The sequence below is a fragment of the Palaemon carinicauda genome, chromosome 21 (genome assembly GCF_036898095.1).
Source record: "Palaemon carinicauda isolate YSFRI2023 chromosome 21, ASM3689809v2, whole genome shotgun sequence".
Classification (NCBI taxonomy): domain Eukaryota; kingdom Metazoa; phylum Arthropoda; class Malacostraca; order Decapoda; family Palaemonidae; genus Palaemon; species Palaemon carinicauda.
In genome coordinates, this window is record NC_090745.1 from 48,104,612 (window position 1) to 48,122,508 (window position 17,897).

At 43.8% G+C, this 17,897-nt stretch overlaps 1 protein-coding gene across 3 annotated transcripts in view; it reads right to left on the reverse strand.

The window, feature by feature from the left end:
- LOC137615274 (histone-lysine N-methyltransferase NSD2-like) overlaps positions 1 to 17,897 on the reverse strand; it is a 521,040-nt gene that overhangs the window by 291,256 nt on the left and 211,887 nt on the right. For all 3 annotated transcript variants that reach the window (XM_068345003.1, XM_068345002.1, XM_068345001.1), the window contains exon 8: positions 2,537 to 3,440. In XM_068345003.1, coding sequence (XP_068201104.1) covers positions 2,537 to 3,440 — 904 coding nt within the window. The remainder of the gene's footprint in view (positions 1 to 2,536; positions 3,441 to 17,897) is intronic.

Here is a 17,897-nt window from a genome sequence, read left to right on the forward strand (position 1 = left end):
TCACGCCACCCCAAAGGGTGATCGAACGAGACCCCGAAGGAACAAGGACAACCAGCAGGTTCAAGATAACACCTCCACATACGAGGTTTGTTCTCCCGAAGGAGAAAGTCGCTTAAGAGAAAGCTCTTGCTCCGCCCCTGAAGGAGAACCATAAGCGCATGGATAGCCTGCTTCGGAGAAAGCTCTGCCACCGCCCCTGGTGGATCAGCAAGCTCCTACAAGTCATTTCTCGCGAACGAGAGGGAAGTTCTCCCGAAGTAGATCGCCTAAGACAAGCTTTCTCCCAGCTCTATGGGAATAAAGCGTAGACGTAAAATATCTCTCTCGCGAACGAGGGAGAAGTCCTCCCGAAGGAGGACATCACCTAAGACAAGCTTTCTGACAGCTCTATGGGAAAAAACCGTAGGCTAAATAATCTCTCTTTCGCGAACGAGGGTGAAGTCCTCCCGAAGAAGGACATCGCCTAAAACAAGCTTTCTCCCAGTTCTATGTGAAAAAAGCGTAGGCGTAAGAAACTCTCTCCCGCGAACGAGAGAGAAGTCCTCCCGAATGAGGACATCGCCTAAGGCAAGCTTTCTCCCAGTTCTATAGGAAAAAAGCATAGGGGAAAAAAGCGTAGGCGTATAAAATCTCTCTCGCGAACAAGAGAGAAGTCCTCCCGCAAGAGGACATAGCCCAAGTAAAGCTTTATCCCAGCTCTATGGGAAAAAAGCATACGCGTAAACAAAAATCACTCTTTCTCTCTCTCTCTCTCACGAGAGAAAGAGAGAAGTTCCCCTCGAAGGAGGAACGTCAAGTTGAAGGTTGACAGCAAATGCTACCTCGTAATGAGGGCAGCTCACGAGCTACCACATGTGTACTACGTCGCTGTTACCTGTGGGGGGGGGGGAATAGTTATCAATTACAATTCATGCTCCGTTGCACAAAAAACACTATTCGGGGAATAAGTCATCTTCCTTTTCAGATAATTCCTCGAAAGGGAGCTGAACTGTTATAAACTCTAATTCTGTAATGAAACAAACACACGGCAGTGTTGAGAACCTGCCGAAAGACAACCACCTTACGGCGGAGGCAGTTGGATACGTATCTAACAACGTATATTTCCATTTATACATATATACTCAAATATATGCAAGATAAATGAAAACACACAAGAAAACCAAAAATAAAAAAACATCAAGGCCAGTCGTTGCGGGAGAGAAGGACAGCCTGTCCGTCCTCTACCGAGCCAAAATGTAAAGTGGTTACTAAGCCGAGAGGTATGAGTGAGCGGGGTAGCCAGTTTACCCCACCCCCACCCGCTAACTAGCGGATGGGGTAGTTATCCCTCACTAAAATTATCATGGCTCGTCTTTCAGCTGCGCCGAGAGTAATACCCTATTATAAATAGCGAAGGTTTGTATATGTGTCGGAACAAATATAGTTTTATCAACACCATAGCCTGGCCAAGCCGATGGCTACATACATTAATGAGTGTTGAGATCTTACTGTTTTCATTAACATATATGTAAGGATGGGTCCATACTAAAAGTAAGTTTTAGCTAGGGTATAACAGGTTTATAAATGTGTTAGGAGGGTTTAAAAAGCTTGCAATTATTAAAAAAAAAAAAAAAAAATAAAAAATATAATATACCATAGATTTCTGTATCTACTTCATGGTTTTTCCACCAACACAGGGAGGGGGGCCCTGGAAAAGAACTCCTTGATAGCAGAGGGATTACTGTACTATACTCCTGTAGTAATACCATAATACCGTTAATTACAGTAAAAATTATATGGTAACCGTCATGCCGTCTTCATAATGGGACCTGATACTACACAGCATTCTAGCAGTAATAAGATTGTGAAATGATCTTTATAATCATGCAGTTGAATAAAATCTTCAGAAGTTCAAACTTGTTGCAAATACTTTTCTGTTGACCATGTTAATATATGACTCATTTCATAGTAACATATGACTGATATATTTCAACATTACAGTACTGATCTGACCATATTTTAAATCTTTTATTATTCCTCATACATAGTTTATTCTCTTTTTCCTTTTCACAATGGCCTGCTTTCCATGCTGGAGCCATTGGGCTTGTAAGATCCTGCTTTTCCAACTAGAATTGAAGTTTTATCAGTAACAATAAGATTATTTTGCCCTTTTATGGATTATTGGAGAGATTTTGCTGTTAATACCTAACCAAGTCTTATATCATGGGCAAGGGGTTAGCAACATTGTCCTCAAAAATCAAAATGAATATTGCAAGGAAAACAATAAGGACAAACAAAAATGAAAAACCTAAACTTCTTAGCATAACATTAAATTAAAAAAATCTTGCCCTCACTCTAACTTAAAAATCTATCACTTGATAATACTATACAGAAAAGGCTTTTCAACAACTTTTAATATCCTATTCTCTCATTATAATGCTATTCTTGTTCTAGAGATTTTCTCAATTAGTCTTACAGCATGCTGAAGTCATCAATATCAATATAAACTGCTACTGTATAATACACAGATCTTAATTGGAAGAAAGGAAAGGCTTACCTCTTGGTGACGATTTTTGGAGACTTGTGGCCATTTCTGTACACATTCTTCATGGTAAAACTTTCCACAAAATGTAACTGTACACCTTTGTCTGACACCTGTAACTTCTTTACAAATGAAACACTGATGATCTCCTGTTTGGCACTCAATGCACTTGAATTCACTTTTTGGAAAACTTAAACCTACACAACTAAGATGAAATATGCCATAACAAACACCTTTACAACGAACCATGTCTGCACCATTTTCTGTACTTAAGCCTTCACAGCGATAACAAACTTTTTCATTCCGTACCACCTTATACACACCTTTTAAATTGTCTCTGGATTCTTCCCCTCTTTTTCTTTTAGCCACAATATCAACAACACTGTCTAATAGTAACTCTTTCTCTATGTTATCATGTTTACGCTTCAATGAATTGCTCACAGGAACTGACAACACTTTGTTCTCACATTTCAAAGATATTTTGGCTTTTCGTTTTGCCGCTTGAGAATTGGCCAGCTTTTTCCATCGCCACCTCAACTTTGTCCGTGCAGCCGTTTCACTTATATTTGGGTTTTCTAAAATAAATTTTTGTAAATGCTTAGCTGCGTACTGAGCAAAGCTCTGCTTAGGGCCACTTATGTCTTTTATCAAGTTACTTACATTACGATTTTCATCAGAAGAGTAATTATCATCGAAACCTGAAAATTCCCCATCAGTTGAAAAAACATCATCATTTGATTTCCCAGCTGAAACAGGATTTTCTTTAGTTTCTATTTTACGAGGCCTTCCCATTTTGCGACTTTTTATAACATCTGCTTTACTCCGATTAGAGATTCGCTTCATATTTTTTTTAGAGTCATCTCTACCATCTAGTTCCTTCCCATCCAACTTTAGAGAATACTTCTGTAATCTTTCATATCTGAAAAGAATAAGAAAAATACTCAGGAAAAATCATCAATAAACCCAATACTTTTACTAAAAATATTTCATGTAAAACATCACATCATCTACTATACATCTGACAATAATCACACAATAGACTTCAGGGGTCAAAGGCTATCTTTTGAAACATTAAAAGATAATCCTTTGCTAAATATAAAGATCATTTCTTCCTCAAATATCTAAAACACTAAAGTACATGTGGTATGTTGTGGGTAAAGTAAATCGTTTCTTTAAAACAACCACTCTTCATAAAAGAAAGCTATGAGAAAAAAACATTTGCTTTCCAAGAAAAATCTAAGATTTTACTAATAATTAGAGGTTAAACTTGGATCATCTTAACTCCTCACAAAAATTGAAGTGCACTTCATGTGAAAATTATTATTAAGGTCTCTTGTGTACATATCATTGACCTAAACCATCTCAAAACTTTCAAAGCATCATGTCAAGTACAACCTTTGTCCAATTAACACCAAAATCTTGATATCAGCTCAAGTTCTTGGGTAAATTTGAAATGTGAGACAGATAGAAGAAAATCTTAGTTAGAGTATAGCACACAAAGCACTTTGCAACAATTAACTTAAGTATCTCCAGTCAACGGCAGAACATTTTTATAAGGTTAGAGCTCAGTATAGAATGATTGAAATCTGAACAATAAATAGAAAACGGCCAGAGTTCACCAAGTTGAATGAAACAGACGTAATGAGTAAAATGGTTAAAAATTAGGGTTTAGAAATAAGGAAACTAGTTATGCATAAATATCAAAATTGAAAACACTTTCATCTACTGTGTTTGCAAACTGACCCTAAATCCAAAGCTTTAGGGTCAATAAAATCTACAATGCAGGTAGAATATGGTCACACATTCATAAAATATTGTGATCGAGAAGATACAAGCAGAATCACGGAAGGAAAATAATAGAGGATTTACTTAAATAAAAAAATATCCTTTTTCCACAAATACATACGCTGAAAAGTAAAATGCTATTAATCCAGACCCGATTCACAATCTGGAAATAAAAGAATAAAATACTTTCCTCTACTTGCTATGTAACCTCCTCTTAAACTGTTATACTGCCAACCAACTGCCATGAACCGATCAGACAATGAACTATAAGTAAGGTAAATTCAATCTATATATAACACAGGGTGAATATCATGTCGGGTACAATCTTTAGCTTTCTTAATTATTCTTTAATACAACTTGAGAATCAAATTTCTCCCTATCAAAATATGTGAATACATGCATCATCACCTCATCCAACACCTATTGACACAAAGGGACTTGGTTAGATTTCGCCAATTGTCTCTATCTTGAGCTTTCAACTCAATACTTCTCCATTCATCATCGCCTACTTTGCGCTTCATAGTCCTCAGCCATATAGGCCTGGGTCTTCCAACTCTTTTAATCCCTTGTGGAGCCAGGCTGAACGTTTGGTGAACTAATCTCTCTCGGGGAGGGCGAAAAGCATGTGCAAAAAATCTCCATCTACCCCTTATCATGATCTCATCTACACATGGCACTCGAGTAATCTCTTTTTTAGTTTCATTTCTAATCCTGTCCTGCCATTTAACTCCCAATATCCTTCTTGGGAATTTGTTCTCAATATACTAAATCTATTGGAAGTTTTATTGTCATACCATAACATGTTCATAGAGTAACACCATTTCACTAACTTGATATATAGTCTGATTTTATGTCTAATTTCAGGCAACTTGATTTCCAAATTATACTTAACCTAGCCATTGCCTAAATTGCTATTTGTCAACCTTTCACTAAACTCTAATTCTAGACCCTGTATTTGAGATCCTAGTTCCTATACACTTGAATGATTCTACCTCAATAATCCTTTCTCCTTCCAATGATATTTTATCTTTCCATAGCATACTCCATTATCATGGTCTGTCTTTCTTCTATTTATCTTCAGACCAACCTCGTGATATTTCATGCATTCTGGTAGGAAATCATTGCAAATCCAGTTGTGTTCTAACAAGAACAGCCTCATCAGCATACTCTAGGTCTGCTAAATTCCTATCACCAATGCAGTCCAATCCTTCTCCAACATCTCTGACTATTCTATGCTTTACAAAATCCATGAGGAGGATAAACAACACAGGTGACAACAAATTCCCTTAGAGTACTCCACTGTTCACTGGAAATTCAATTGATAAAACACCACTAACATTAACTTTGAACTTGCTATGCTCACGAAGACTTAATCAAATATCACAAATCTTAGGTAATTTGTATTTTTCCTAATAGTACTTACCTCGAACTACTTTCTTAGGAGGATCTGGGATCTCCTCATTAACCGACCAAGAATTTTGCGTAGTTCCCCCTCTCTCCGTTACCTTGTTGGGGCGCTCCTGGGCGGAAGGATACTCGCACCGGAGCGACCCGGGGTCAGCGCGCGAGGCAGCGCTGCTAGGTCTGAGTCGTCAGTAAGCGTATGTTTAAGTCCCACTCAAACTACTGTAAGATACTTGGGGAAGGATGGGTGGGGAATAACCCGAAAGTAGTTCGAGGTAAGTACTGTTAGGAAAAATACAAATTACCGAAAATTTGTGATTTGTTCCAACACGGAGTACTCACCTCGAACTAATTTCTCAGGAGACTTATACTTTAGGAGGAGGGAGTGGCTTACAGGCCGGAATATCCCATAACATCCTGGGGCACGAGACCTAGATAGGAGGCTAGGTCTAGACGACCCCGTGGAGAGGTAGGAGAGTCGGGGAAAGCACGCGAAAGTCTACCTTATGTACAACTCACCTTTATATATAATCCGGACATGGTTTTCCACAACGTCCATCTCTCACATAGAAGGAGGATAGGAAAAGGGGGAAAAGGGGGAGAGGGTAGCAAGGAAAGGGGGGAGTAAGGAGGAACTTGTGTTACTTGCGATTACTTCCCACAGGCTACCCGGGGCCCAATACCACTAAACTTGTTGCATGGCAGAAATTACTGGTCCAATGGAGAAGGAATCCAGGGATTTTCTCGTACAATCTTTCAGGTAGTGGGCTGTAAAGGTGGACTGCCTGGCCCATGTACCTGCTCGTAAGTTTTAGACCACTACCATGTTAGTGTCAAAAACCAAGGAAGTGCTAAGGCCCCTAATATCATGGGGTCGCGGGGTCCCAGGAACCGTGGAACCGCCACTGTCGTACGCCCTCTTGATAACCTGCCAGAGCCAGAAAGATATAGTGTTCTTAGAAACAGCCTTCTTGACTGGGCCTGAGGAGACAAACAAACTTTTGATAGCTCGTCTGAGTTTGGATGTTCTACCGAGATATTTCCAGATTGTCCTCACGGGGCACAAAAGCAGGTACCCCAGGTTGTCCGAACGAGGAATTGCTGGAATAGAAAATTCCTCGAACCCAAGGTCCACAATCACTGGGTTCTTGGTCTTGGCCACGAATTCGGGCAAGAACTTAAGACATTTCCTTCCACCCTTTCGAGTGCGAGACTTCGAAGGACAAGCCGTGGAGCTCACTCGCCCTCTTGGCTGAGGCTAGTGCTAGTAAGAACACAGCCTTAAGGGTGAGATCTTTATCCAGGATGTCCTTAAGGGGTTCGAAGGGAGGCCTCGAAAGAGCCCTGAGGACCTTGGCCACGTCCCACTGAGGAACCCTTGAGGAGCGTGGGGAACAAGACTGTTCGAAGCTTCTGATGAGCATGAAGATGTGGCGAGATGCCCCTAGGTTGATGCCTCTGAGTTGTAAAACCTGCCCCAGTGCCACACGGACTCCTTTGATGGCTGGAATGGAGACTCCCCGGTCGTCCCTTAAGCGAACCAGGAAGTCTGCAATACTGTGGAATGAAGTGTCTAAGGGCCGCAGGTTCTGAGTGGCACACCATTTCACGAAAGTGGCCCACTTGACCTGGTACACCACGCATGAGGACTTCCGGAGATACCCCGACATTCTGGAAGCAGTCAGTCTTCTCCGAGAATCCCTCTTTCCTTAGCAGGCGCTTGATAACCTCCACGCGTGTAGCCTCAGGCCCTGGGGTTTTCGTGTAGCCTTCGGAAGTGCGGCTGACGTAACAGGTCTTTCCTTGCTGGAAGGGGCCACGGAGGAAGGGTGGCCAGGTCCTGTAGATCCGCGAACCACTCCCTCTCCGGCCACCAGGTAGCTACCAAAGTCATCTTTGTAGACCTTGACTGCCTTAGCCTGTTGAGTACCTGCCTGATGATCCCGAAGGGGGGGAAGGCGTACACGTCAAGACCGTCCCACGAGTGCTGGAAGGCGTCCTCGAACGCTGCTGTCGGGGCTGGTACCGGGGAACAGAATAGGGTAGCTGTGCATTGAGCCTTGTGGCGAACAGGTCTATCACCAGGGAGCCCCATAGCTGGTGAATCTCCCGTGCCACCTGCGGATGTAGAGACCATTCCGACCCTACTACCTGCCCTGCCCTGTGGAAGCCGTCGGCCAGGACGTTTCTCTTTCCCGAAATGAACCTGGCTGTGAGGCTGAACAGTTCTCTTGATCTCAGGCCTCCTTGCTTCTTTATGTACGCTACTATTGTGGCGTTGTCGCACATGAGTGCTACAGAGTTTCCTCAAAGAAGATGGGCGAACGTCGCAAGGGCCTTTTGTACTGCCATGAGTTCGAGAAGATTGATATGCAGGGCCTTTTCCTCCAGTGACCACTTTCCCTCTGCTGTTTCTACGAGGAGATGGGCTCCCCACCCCTCTTTCGATGCGTCCGTGAAGAGCAGCATCTCCGAAGGAGAGGAAGCGAACGGTTTCCCTTTCAGCATGTACATTCTGTCGGACCACCAGAGGAGCATGTCCTTGGAGGACGGGGTCATCCTGACTTCCATCTGAGGGGACTCTTCCGCTGACCAGAGGTCCTTCAAGTTCCACTGTATTGGCCTCAGCTTGAGCCTCCCTTGCGGAACCAATTTTCCAATGAGACCAGGTGACCCACGAGTCCCTGCCAATCTTTGGCTCTCATTGGAGTGTCTGCTAGAAACAGGCGAATTACTAGGTCTAAGTTGTCTAGCCTCTCCTGTGAGGGGAACGCCCTCGCTAGCTGGGAGTCCAGGACCATCCATAGGTACGTCATCCTGGTGGTTGGGACTAACTGTGACTTCTCCAGATTGATTGTGATCCCGAGGTCCCTGCAGAACTGTACAAGTTTCGTGCCCTGTTCCTTCAAGTTTGCCTCTGAGGCTGAAAGCAGCAACCAATCATCTAGGTACCTGATCAGCCTGAGGACCTGCTTACGTGCCCAGACTAATACCAGGGTGAACACCCTCGTGAACACCTGAGGAGCTGTTAACAGGCCGAAGCAGATTGGGACTCCCACTTTACTCTGAGGAACTTCCTGCTGGAGAGGTGTACGGGGATTTGAAAGTATGCGTCCTTGAGATCCTGGGACATCATGAAATCCCTTTCTCTCGAGGCCGCCAGCACCGACTTCGGCGTGTCCATCTTGAAGGAGGTTTTCTTGATAAACTTGTTCAGAGCCGATAGGTCGATGACTGGCCTCAAAACCCCCGTGGCTTTCTCTACCAGGAAGAGCCTGCTGTAGAATCCTGGGGGTGGTTCCTGGACGGGCTGTAGAGCTCCCTTGCTCAACATGGCTGCCACTTCCGCTTGTAGGACTGCTCTCCTCTCGGTGTCTTTGGGTGCCAGCCATTCTGCTTGATGTTCGTGGATAAGAGGGGGAGGTTCTGACAAGAAGAGAATCCTGTATCCCTCCCTGAGGACTGTCACCGTCCACGGATCAGCACCGTTGTCTCACCATGCTTGCCAATAACGTTTGAGGCACCCCCCCAGGCGTGGGAAGGTGTGGGGGGCCTCTCTCCCTATCTCCTTCTGGAGAAATGGTTAGAACGGCCTCTCCTTGAGCCGGAATATTTCGGTCTAAAGGAGGCCTGGGCTGGGGCACCGCTCCTGAGGGAGGGTCGTGGGGATTGATGCCAGGAAGGGGAAGAGGCCTCCTGCCTAGCCGGAGGCGTAGGCGTGTAGGCCCCGTCCGCTGAAGGCCTTCTGTGTGAGGGCCGCCTTGACGCCGGCTCCCTGGGCTCAGCCGAACTCTTCAATTTTCCTACCCTTTCTAGTGTCTCCGCCACCGCCTGAAGGGGAAACGTTCTCGCACCAGACCGGGGCATTCCTCAGGAATTTAGCTTCCCGCTCAGGGAGTCTACGGGGCAGTCTGTTCAGCACCGTGTCCCTCCTCCTCAGAACCCAGTTCGCCATCTCGGTAAGGGTCTGGAAGGTGAGAAACTTCATCGCCTTCCTCCCCGAGCGGATCAGTTCTTGCAACAGGGCCTGGTTCTCTGGAACCGATAGGTCGTGCGCCAGTTGGAACCCTGCTAGGGTGCACACCCACCAGTCCAGCCATGAGGTCATGTTAACTATGTCTTGAGCGGTGTCCTCCATCATGGCGGCCTCTGCTTGCGATTGATTGATTGATTGAAAGTTTTCTGGCATCCTGACATCTAAGGTCATTGACGCCGATACCATTTACTGTATATGAAAATTAAAAGAGAATTCTATTAAAACCATAAAAATCAAGAAGTCATTAAAATAGTTAAATAGTTTTCAGAAGACCTGCTTCTGAAATAAATCTAAAAATTCCGCTCGCATAGTAAGACACATAATGTCCAAGAATCTTGGCAAGGATAAACCTGCCATCCTCACCTCGAGCCTCAAACAGATATCTATTTCTTAAGTTAGTAAAATTAGGGCATTCGGTCAACAAATGCCTCACTGTTAAAGGTACTAAGCAGTCCTCGCAATACGGTTGGTGTTGGCCCTTCAGCAGAAACTCGTGTGTCAACCGTGTGTGACCAATACGGAGACGACAAAGAGTCGTCTCACATTTTCGGGGAATCATGTTATACCTCCAAGGTGATATGATATTTGTTACTTCCCTCATTTTATTCCCGTCTTGACTGTCCCAGTGCTGTTGCCATTTATCACAAACCAATTTCTTGATGTAAGGTAGGAGATCGTTACATGGAATGGGATACCTCCTTGGTAGCAACTCGGATGCCGCATTCTTCGCCAGTAAATCTGCCTTCTCATTCCCAGACACACCTACATGTGCTGGAACCCAACAAAACCGAACAGTTATACCTTTCCGTCCAATAATAAAAAGCCATTCTAAAATCTTTAAAACTAGAGGGTTACTAGAATTAAAAACTTCTAAAGCTTGAAGAACACTCCTTGCATCACTAAAAATTGTAAAATTACCCTCCTTTTCCAAAGCTATTTTCTCAATAGCAGTTAATATGCCATACAGTTCGGCAGTAAATATGGAAGCTGTTAGAGGAAGTGCACCTCTACAATTAAAATCATTACTATGTACTCCAAATCCAACGCCAGCATCAGATTTGGAGCCATCAGTATATATAAAAGTCGATCCCCTATGTTCTTCGACATGTTCCATAAAAAGAGACCTGGATTCTAAGTCAGTCATATTCTTCTTAACTCCAATAAAGTATTTACAAAAAGATATGTCAGGTAATTTCCATGGAGGCGTTGATGATACCTTGAATGGAAGTACCTTATTTCTAATTATATCCAGACTATTTAAAAATCGTTTCACCCGAAAGCCATAAGGTTGAGGAGATTTTGGGTGCAACTCAAAGTATGATGCGTGTCTTACAAGGCTTGCAGTCTGAAAGGCTAGAGAGCTAGGGAGTCTTTGCAATCTAAACCAATACCGAAGAATGGAAGACATTCGGTAAAGGTCTAGAGGTAACTCTCCAGCATCAACAAGGAGACTTGGGATAGGCGAGGTTTTAAAAGCTCCAGTAGATAATCTAATACCTGCATGATGTATCGAGTCTAATATTTTTAACCGGCTTGGGGTGGCTGAAGAATATACCTCACAACCATAACTAATTTTGGAAAAAATCAAGGCCTTGTATAATTTTAAAATAGTATTGCGGTCTGCCCCCCATGATGTATGGGACAATACTTTCAAGATATTCAGAGCTTCAACACATTTAGCTTTTAGCGCTTTTAGGTGAGAAACCCATGTAAGTCTACAGTCAAATATCAAACCTAAAAATTTGGTTTCCGATACACATGGTATCCGTTGACCTTTAATGTATATATCCGGGTCTGGATGTACTCCCCGGATACGACAAAAATGGACAATGGTAGTTTTACTTGTCGAGAACTTAAATCCATTCATGTCAGCCCACTGGATAATTTTATCAATAGAGAGTTGGATTTTTCTCTCAACCATTGCCATTCTAGTGCCAGCGAATGATATTGAGAGATCATCCACAAATAGTGTTGAGAGAACATCCTGGGGAATGGCTGAGGATATCCCATTAATTGCTAGTGCAAAAAGGGTTACACTCAGCACACTACCCTGAGGAACTCCTTCTTCCTGGCACTTACTCTCTGATAGAGTTTCCCCCACTCTCACTTGAAAAACTCTACGTGAAAGAAATGCCTGAATAAATAGTGGCAGCTCTCCTCTCAATCCCAATTCATGAATGGTTTTAAGAATACCATATCTCCATGTGGTATCATATGCCTTTTCAAGGTCAAAAAATACTGTAACATGGTGCTGTTTGGAAGCAAAGGCTTCACAAATAGATGACTCAAGTCGTATCAACACATCAGTCGTTGAGTGCATTTTTCGGAATCCACATTGAATCGGTGATAAAATACCTTTCTTTTCAAGGTACCATATCAGCCTTGCATTGACCATCTTCTCCATGATTTTACATAAACAAGATGTCAATGCAATAGGACGATAGTTTGCTGCTAAAAACTTGTCTTTACCGGGTTTTAAAAAGGCTAAAATAATGGCTAGTTCCCAAACACTTGGGTAGCTATGATCATGCCATATTCTATTAATAATGCTTAAAATAAATAGCTTTGTATTAAAATGTACATGTTTAATCATTGCATATGGAATTCCATCGGGTCCAGGGGCTGTATCATTGCAATGAGCAAGTGCGGAATCAAATTCTCTTTCAGTGAAAGGAGAATTATACGACTCTTCCCTTCTTGTTGCAAAATTTAAAATTTTCTTTTCTTCAGTGCTCCTATACTGGTGACCAGGGGCTCCTTCACACTTGCTGGATACATTTGAAAAATGATTAGCCAGGGCATTGCTAACTTCATTTGCTTCAGTTACATACTGGCCATTCACCTTCAACACTGGTGGTGGGTTGGGGGTGAATTTGCCAGCTATCTTTTTTACTTTCCTCCACACAGAAGATGGTGGTGTTCTACTGTTAATAGAGGAAACAAAAGACATCCATGACTGGCGCCTTGCTTCTTTCATGGCACGACGGAACTGTGCTCTACATTTCTTGTACATTATTAAATTCTCATCAGTTCTGCGTCTACGCAATCGTGTTAGAGATCTTCTTGTGGCTCTGTGGAGTGCAGTTAGTTCTGAAGACCACCACGGGACTGGTCGTCGTTTGAATAACCCTGTTGTTTTGGGAATTGAATTGACTCCTGCTGTATGAAGAGTTCCATTCAGTAGGTCTATGGCATCATCAACACTTTCAAACTGTTCTGCTCTCCCTTCGATTTCACTTAGCTCACAAAATTTAACCCAGTCTGCCTTGTCTAGATTCCAACGTGGCGATCTTTGCAAAGGCGGACCCTTGTTGGTGTTTATAATGATTGGTGCATGATCACTAGTATGCCAATCATCTAATGTCTTCCAATCAAAATCAAGAAGGCAGTTAGAGCTTGCAATTGAAAGGTCAATGCATGACAAAGTACCTGTCTGAACATGGAAGTGCGTGGGCTCTCCTGTATTAAGGAGCCCCACATCCTCATTCTCCACAATTGATGAGATAATATTGCCCCTTGTGTTGGCCAAAACATCACCCCATAAAGGATGTCTACCATTCATATCTCCCAGTAAGAGAAAAGGTTGAGGGAGTTGTTGAATAACTTCTACTAAATCATCATATAAAATATCATCATTTGGAGGGAAGTACAGAGAGCATATTGTATATTTTCTCCCTATATCAATTTGTACAACAACTGCCTGCAGGGTTGTACGTATAGACATGGGTATTTGGGGAACATCTCGACGAATGTACATCAGACTTCCGCCATGGCTCCCTGCTTGTTGATTATATGGTGTTCTATAGCTAACATACTCTCGAGGACTAGGAGTGTTAGAATCAAGCATACTTTCCTGTAGACATACTATTATGGGGGAATGCTCATGAATTAGGAGCTTAAGTTCTTCATATTTCGCCCTCAAACCCTGACAGTTCCATTGCAAAATGGAGGAGAAAACTATGGATTATTTCTGGAAGACGTCTTGGGTGAGGTCTTCCCATTAGCAGTTTTTAATCTAACATTATTACTTGTAGGTTTCTTCAGAGATGGTCTTGTTATGTTGGGTTTTACGTTGGAGTTTTTCTTTGTATCTTTTTTATATATTTGTTGAGGGGGATGGTGGACCTCAACTTGAATTTCTGATTTATTTAAATTGTCTTCTGGTTGATCGCCAACATCAACAGACAAAACATCATATTTATTTGATGTCATAATTCTAGTATTTCTTATGGAAGGGGGTGAGAGAGATGGAGGTCTCTCTCTTTTACGATTAATAGGTTGCAAGTTACCAGGTTTTTGTACCTTCCCCACTACAGGTACACCTGATAACTTGGTGTCAGGTGGAATCTCCATTAAATCAGGCAAGGATATGGCCTGGGAGAGGTTAGTACTATCCTTTGTAATGGGGGACAAAGGTTTGATAGTGGTGGGCAATGTCTTTTTGTTGATACTCAATGATAAATCTTTAGGAGGAGATGTTCTTGTCTTATGCAGCACTTTATCAATAGATTGTGAATTCCTTTTTCGAGAACTACCTACAGTAGTAGGTGGGTGAGATGATTCCCGAGGAACTTTTTCTCCTGTTTTTAATGTTTTTGCATAAGTATTAGATTTATTTAATAATCTCTTGGCATGCCCCACGCTTACATGTTCAATAATTGATTTATTGAGGGCAGCCTCTTCTAACTTATAAAACTGGCAGCTCCTATCATTAGATTTATGATTAGAGTTGCAGTTTAAGCACCTTGCCTCAAGTGTACAATCCCCATGATAAATTTTGGAGCAAGTATTACAAATTTTTTCATTATTGCAAACTTTGGAAGGATGTCCAAATTTAAAGCAATTATAACATTGCAGTGGCTTCTGCTTAAAAGGTTGAACTCTGATCCTTTCGTTTTCTATGTCTATGTGGAAAGGTACATCAGCATCCTGGAAAGTAAGAACAATCATTGATGTTCCAGGTACTTTATGTACTTTCTACACTGATAGGGGACACATGGCCAATATCTCCTCTTCAGTAAATTCATACAGATCCCTATTAAAAACCACTCCCCTTCCATAGCTAAAGTTTAGATGGGGTTTGATGTCCAATTTTATATCATCATTTACTGTCTTCAAATTAGACAGTATAACAGACTGTGTGTATGACTTGGCCTTTATCAAGAAACTTTTCTTCCCAAATCGAGATATATCTCCAGGTGCGATCGTACCTACCTTCCTCTGAAGAAATTTGCATATCTTGAAATAATTTTCCGTACCTCCTACAGATTGAGCAAGAAGCCACATTGGTGGTTTTGGCTTTCTTTGGGATGGTATATCTGCCTCTATATCTTTATCAGCCCAGTCTGCTGGTCTGTAGACATCCAGATCTTTAGGTGCCCCATCACACAGAGCACCCTTAACATTCATATTACCTACTTTAATATCAACAATGTTACAGCTTGCATTAAATGCTTCCTCGTGACAATTAAATGATAACCAAGATTCCCAATTATCATCTTGAAGTTTCATTCTAATTTCATTTATTGATCCGTAACACTCAAATATTTTATGTAGCACATCATAATTAGCTTCTAAAGGGATTTGGGTAACGTGCAGGACTTTCAGTTTTCCTGTGTTGCCCAAATTACCCTTTTTCCGAGTGTTTAAAGAATAGTCCTTTTTAGTTCCTACGTTGTCAACGGAGTTTTCTTTAAATGAATTGCCAGAGGTCGTCAACAGTGCCGGGGGCGAGTCAGCATATCCAGGGGAGGTGGGGTCATTTTCACAAGATTCCATCATAAAAAAAGAAGAGAGAAGAGTGATTTTTTGAAGTTTGATTTACCTGCTTGAGAACATTAAGGCATCACATGTTGGGAAGGAGATTTACACTCTCCACTACCGGCACAGTGAGAGTATACTTCCCAGATGGTCCACTCCATACCCTACCCGAAGGATAGCATCAAAACAGATATAGAGGCACAGGTGTAAGCTGAACCCGCCTGTTAGGACTGAGACCAAGAAACTATGGAATCATCCTCCCCATATCTGTAATGACGGGCTTCCGGCCAAAAGCCGACAGTCCTACCCCAAGCGTTGGATCCCCCTGGATTCCGAAGACCCAACACTTGAGAATAGTTCCGCCAAAAAGGTCCAAACCATCTTCGGGATGGCTGAGATCATCCAATACTCTCACATATAGCTTTGAGCACAAACACCTCCCAACCGTGACACCCTTCCCATTCATCAAAGCAGGCAGCAATACCGGATGTAGAAACATCCGCCCAAGTGGCAATAATAGATGTAGAAACATCCATGCCATAAAAAGAGAAAAAAAAATAATACACACACATATATATGTAAATATATACACATACATATGGGAAATTTTACTCATAGGGTTGGGACAGCAACATGAAGGAAAGTTTATAATATTAGGAGAAGGTTGAAGCCATATAAAGAGTTAGAAAAAGATGAAAGAGAAATTTAGATTCGAACTGGGGGAGCAATTTCCCCAAGTTCGAGAGCCCTCTTGCCCGTCACCAAGTTTCAGCACGGGAATGAAATGCCGTGCTGAAGCTCAATGACTTCATCAAGGCATTCTCTCATTAAGAGGGCCTCTGCTTGCGAGAAAACCACCGGTGCATTAAGGCTCCGCTAGTCTGTGTTGCCCTGGTTCAGGGTAGCGACGGCTTCCTCCAGTGTGCGGGGCCCTGAGTGCCGCCCATCTGGCAAGTAAAATTTCTTTTGGGTCCTAAGTCCCGGCAGGAGTTTAAAGGAACCCTGGGCTCTCAGGGAGTTCTTAGGGCCCGACACAAAGCAATCCACGTGCTCCATCCACAGGGCAACATCGGGCACTAAGGGTAGGGTCAGAGATGGCTTCTGTCGAACAGGATTGTCAACCATCCTGCCCAGACCTGACAGCCAAGCTTGTTCTGATGAAGGCTGTGGTTCATCTAGCCTATGGTGGTGGTGAATTAGGGCCAGAACCTTCCTGTACGAAGAAACCTCGTCCGGGGAGCACTCGCCGGTGTTCAGCAACTTCTCCACTACTTGCACCTCCGTGTCAGAAGCATCCTTGAACATGGAGGGATCCGGGGGAGTGGAGGTATCCCTTCCCACTTGACGGGTTGGCAGAGCAGCTGTCTCCGTCACGGCCGGAGCCGTCAGGGCGGGGGTAGGCGTCATGGGTCTACCCCCTCCCGTGGAAATCCGGATGGAGCTGCATGAAGGTCGTGGCAGCGGCAGGCTCCGTACTTGGACGGAGCCAGTGCGACGAAGCTGCTAGGGGCCGACCTGCTGGGTCTCATCCGCAGGCGTTCCCATAAAGCGGATGGAGCCAATGACTTGCCGGGCAAGGGCAAGATAAAGTGTGCCAACGGCTGCACCCGACGGGCAGTCGGGCGGAGCCAAGACACTGGGCAACGTCACGGAAGCGGCCACCGAGGCAGGCACTGGGGCGGCAGCTGTCCTGCTCGACCCATGAGGGTGAAGAGCCACTCAAACAAATCTCCTTCTCGAGGAACTCTTCTTTTTACTCTTTCTCCTCGAGGCCTTCGCTTTCTTTCTGCCGGGCTTGCGTGGGAGCTAGCCTTCCTCCTTCTGGACTTCTTGCTCTTCTTCCTGGTGTGCCGGTCGCTGGAGTCCGTCGACGAGGAAGAGCTGGAGGTTGAGGAGCTGTCCAAGGAAGGAGACGATGAGGAGGAACTGTCGGAATCTTCTGTCTCAACTACAAGTCTTCTCGGGGCCCTTGATCTGGATACTGGGGTCAAGGGCACGATAAAGTTGGGCGGAAGCGTTGCTGAGGGCACCGGGGGCGTGCAAATAACGGCTCGGGAGGCAAACCAGCCCTCAAACTCCTTTTCCTGCCGCATGGGGGACATGAAGGGCATCCTAGGCGCTGTCCAAGCAATGGAATCGGGGTCCGACGAACATGTGGCCTTCCATTCTTTGTCCCGGCCGCCCCCGGAACCCGCTGAACCTGAAAAACACTGCCACGGTGGGGGGGGGAGGCGCTGTTACGGGCTTCCCCCACACCGGGTCTTTACTTGAGACGGGTCCTGCGTGAACCAGGACTTCGTCCACAACACATACTTCCGCCACACTGGCAGACCCCCCACTCGTCTGCGTAGGCCCCACATTAACAGAATCAACGACATCAGACTCATGGGG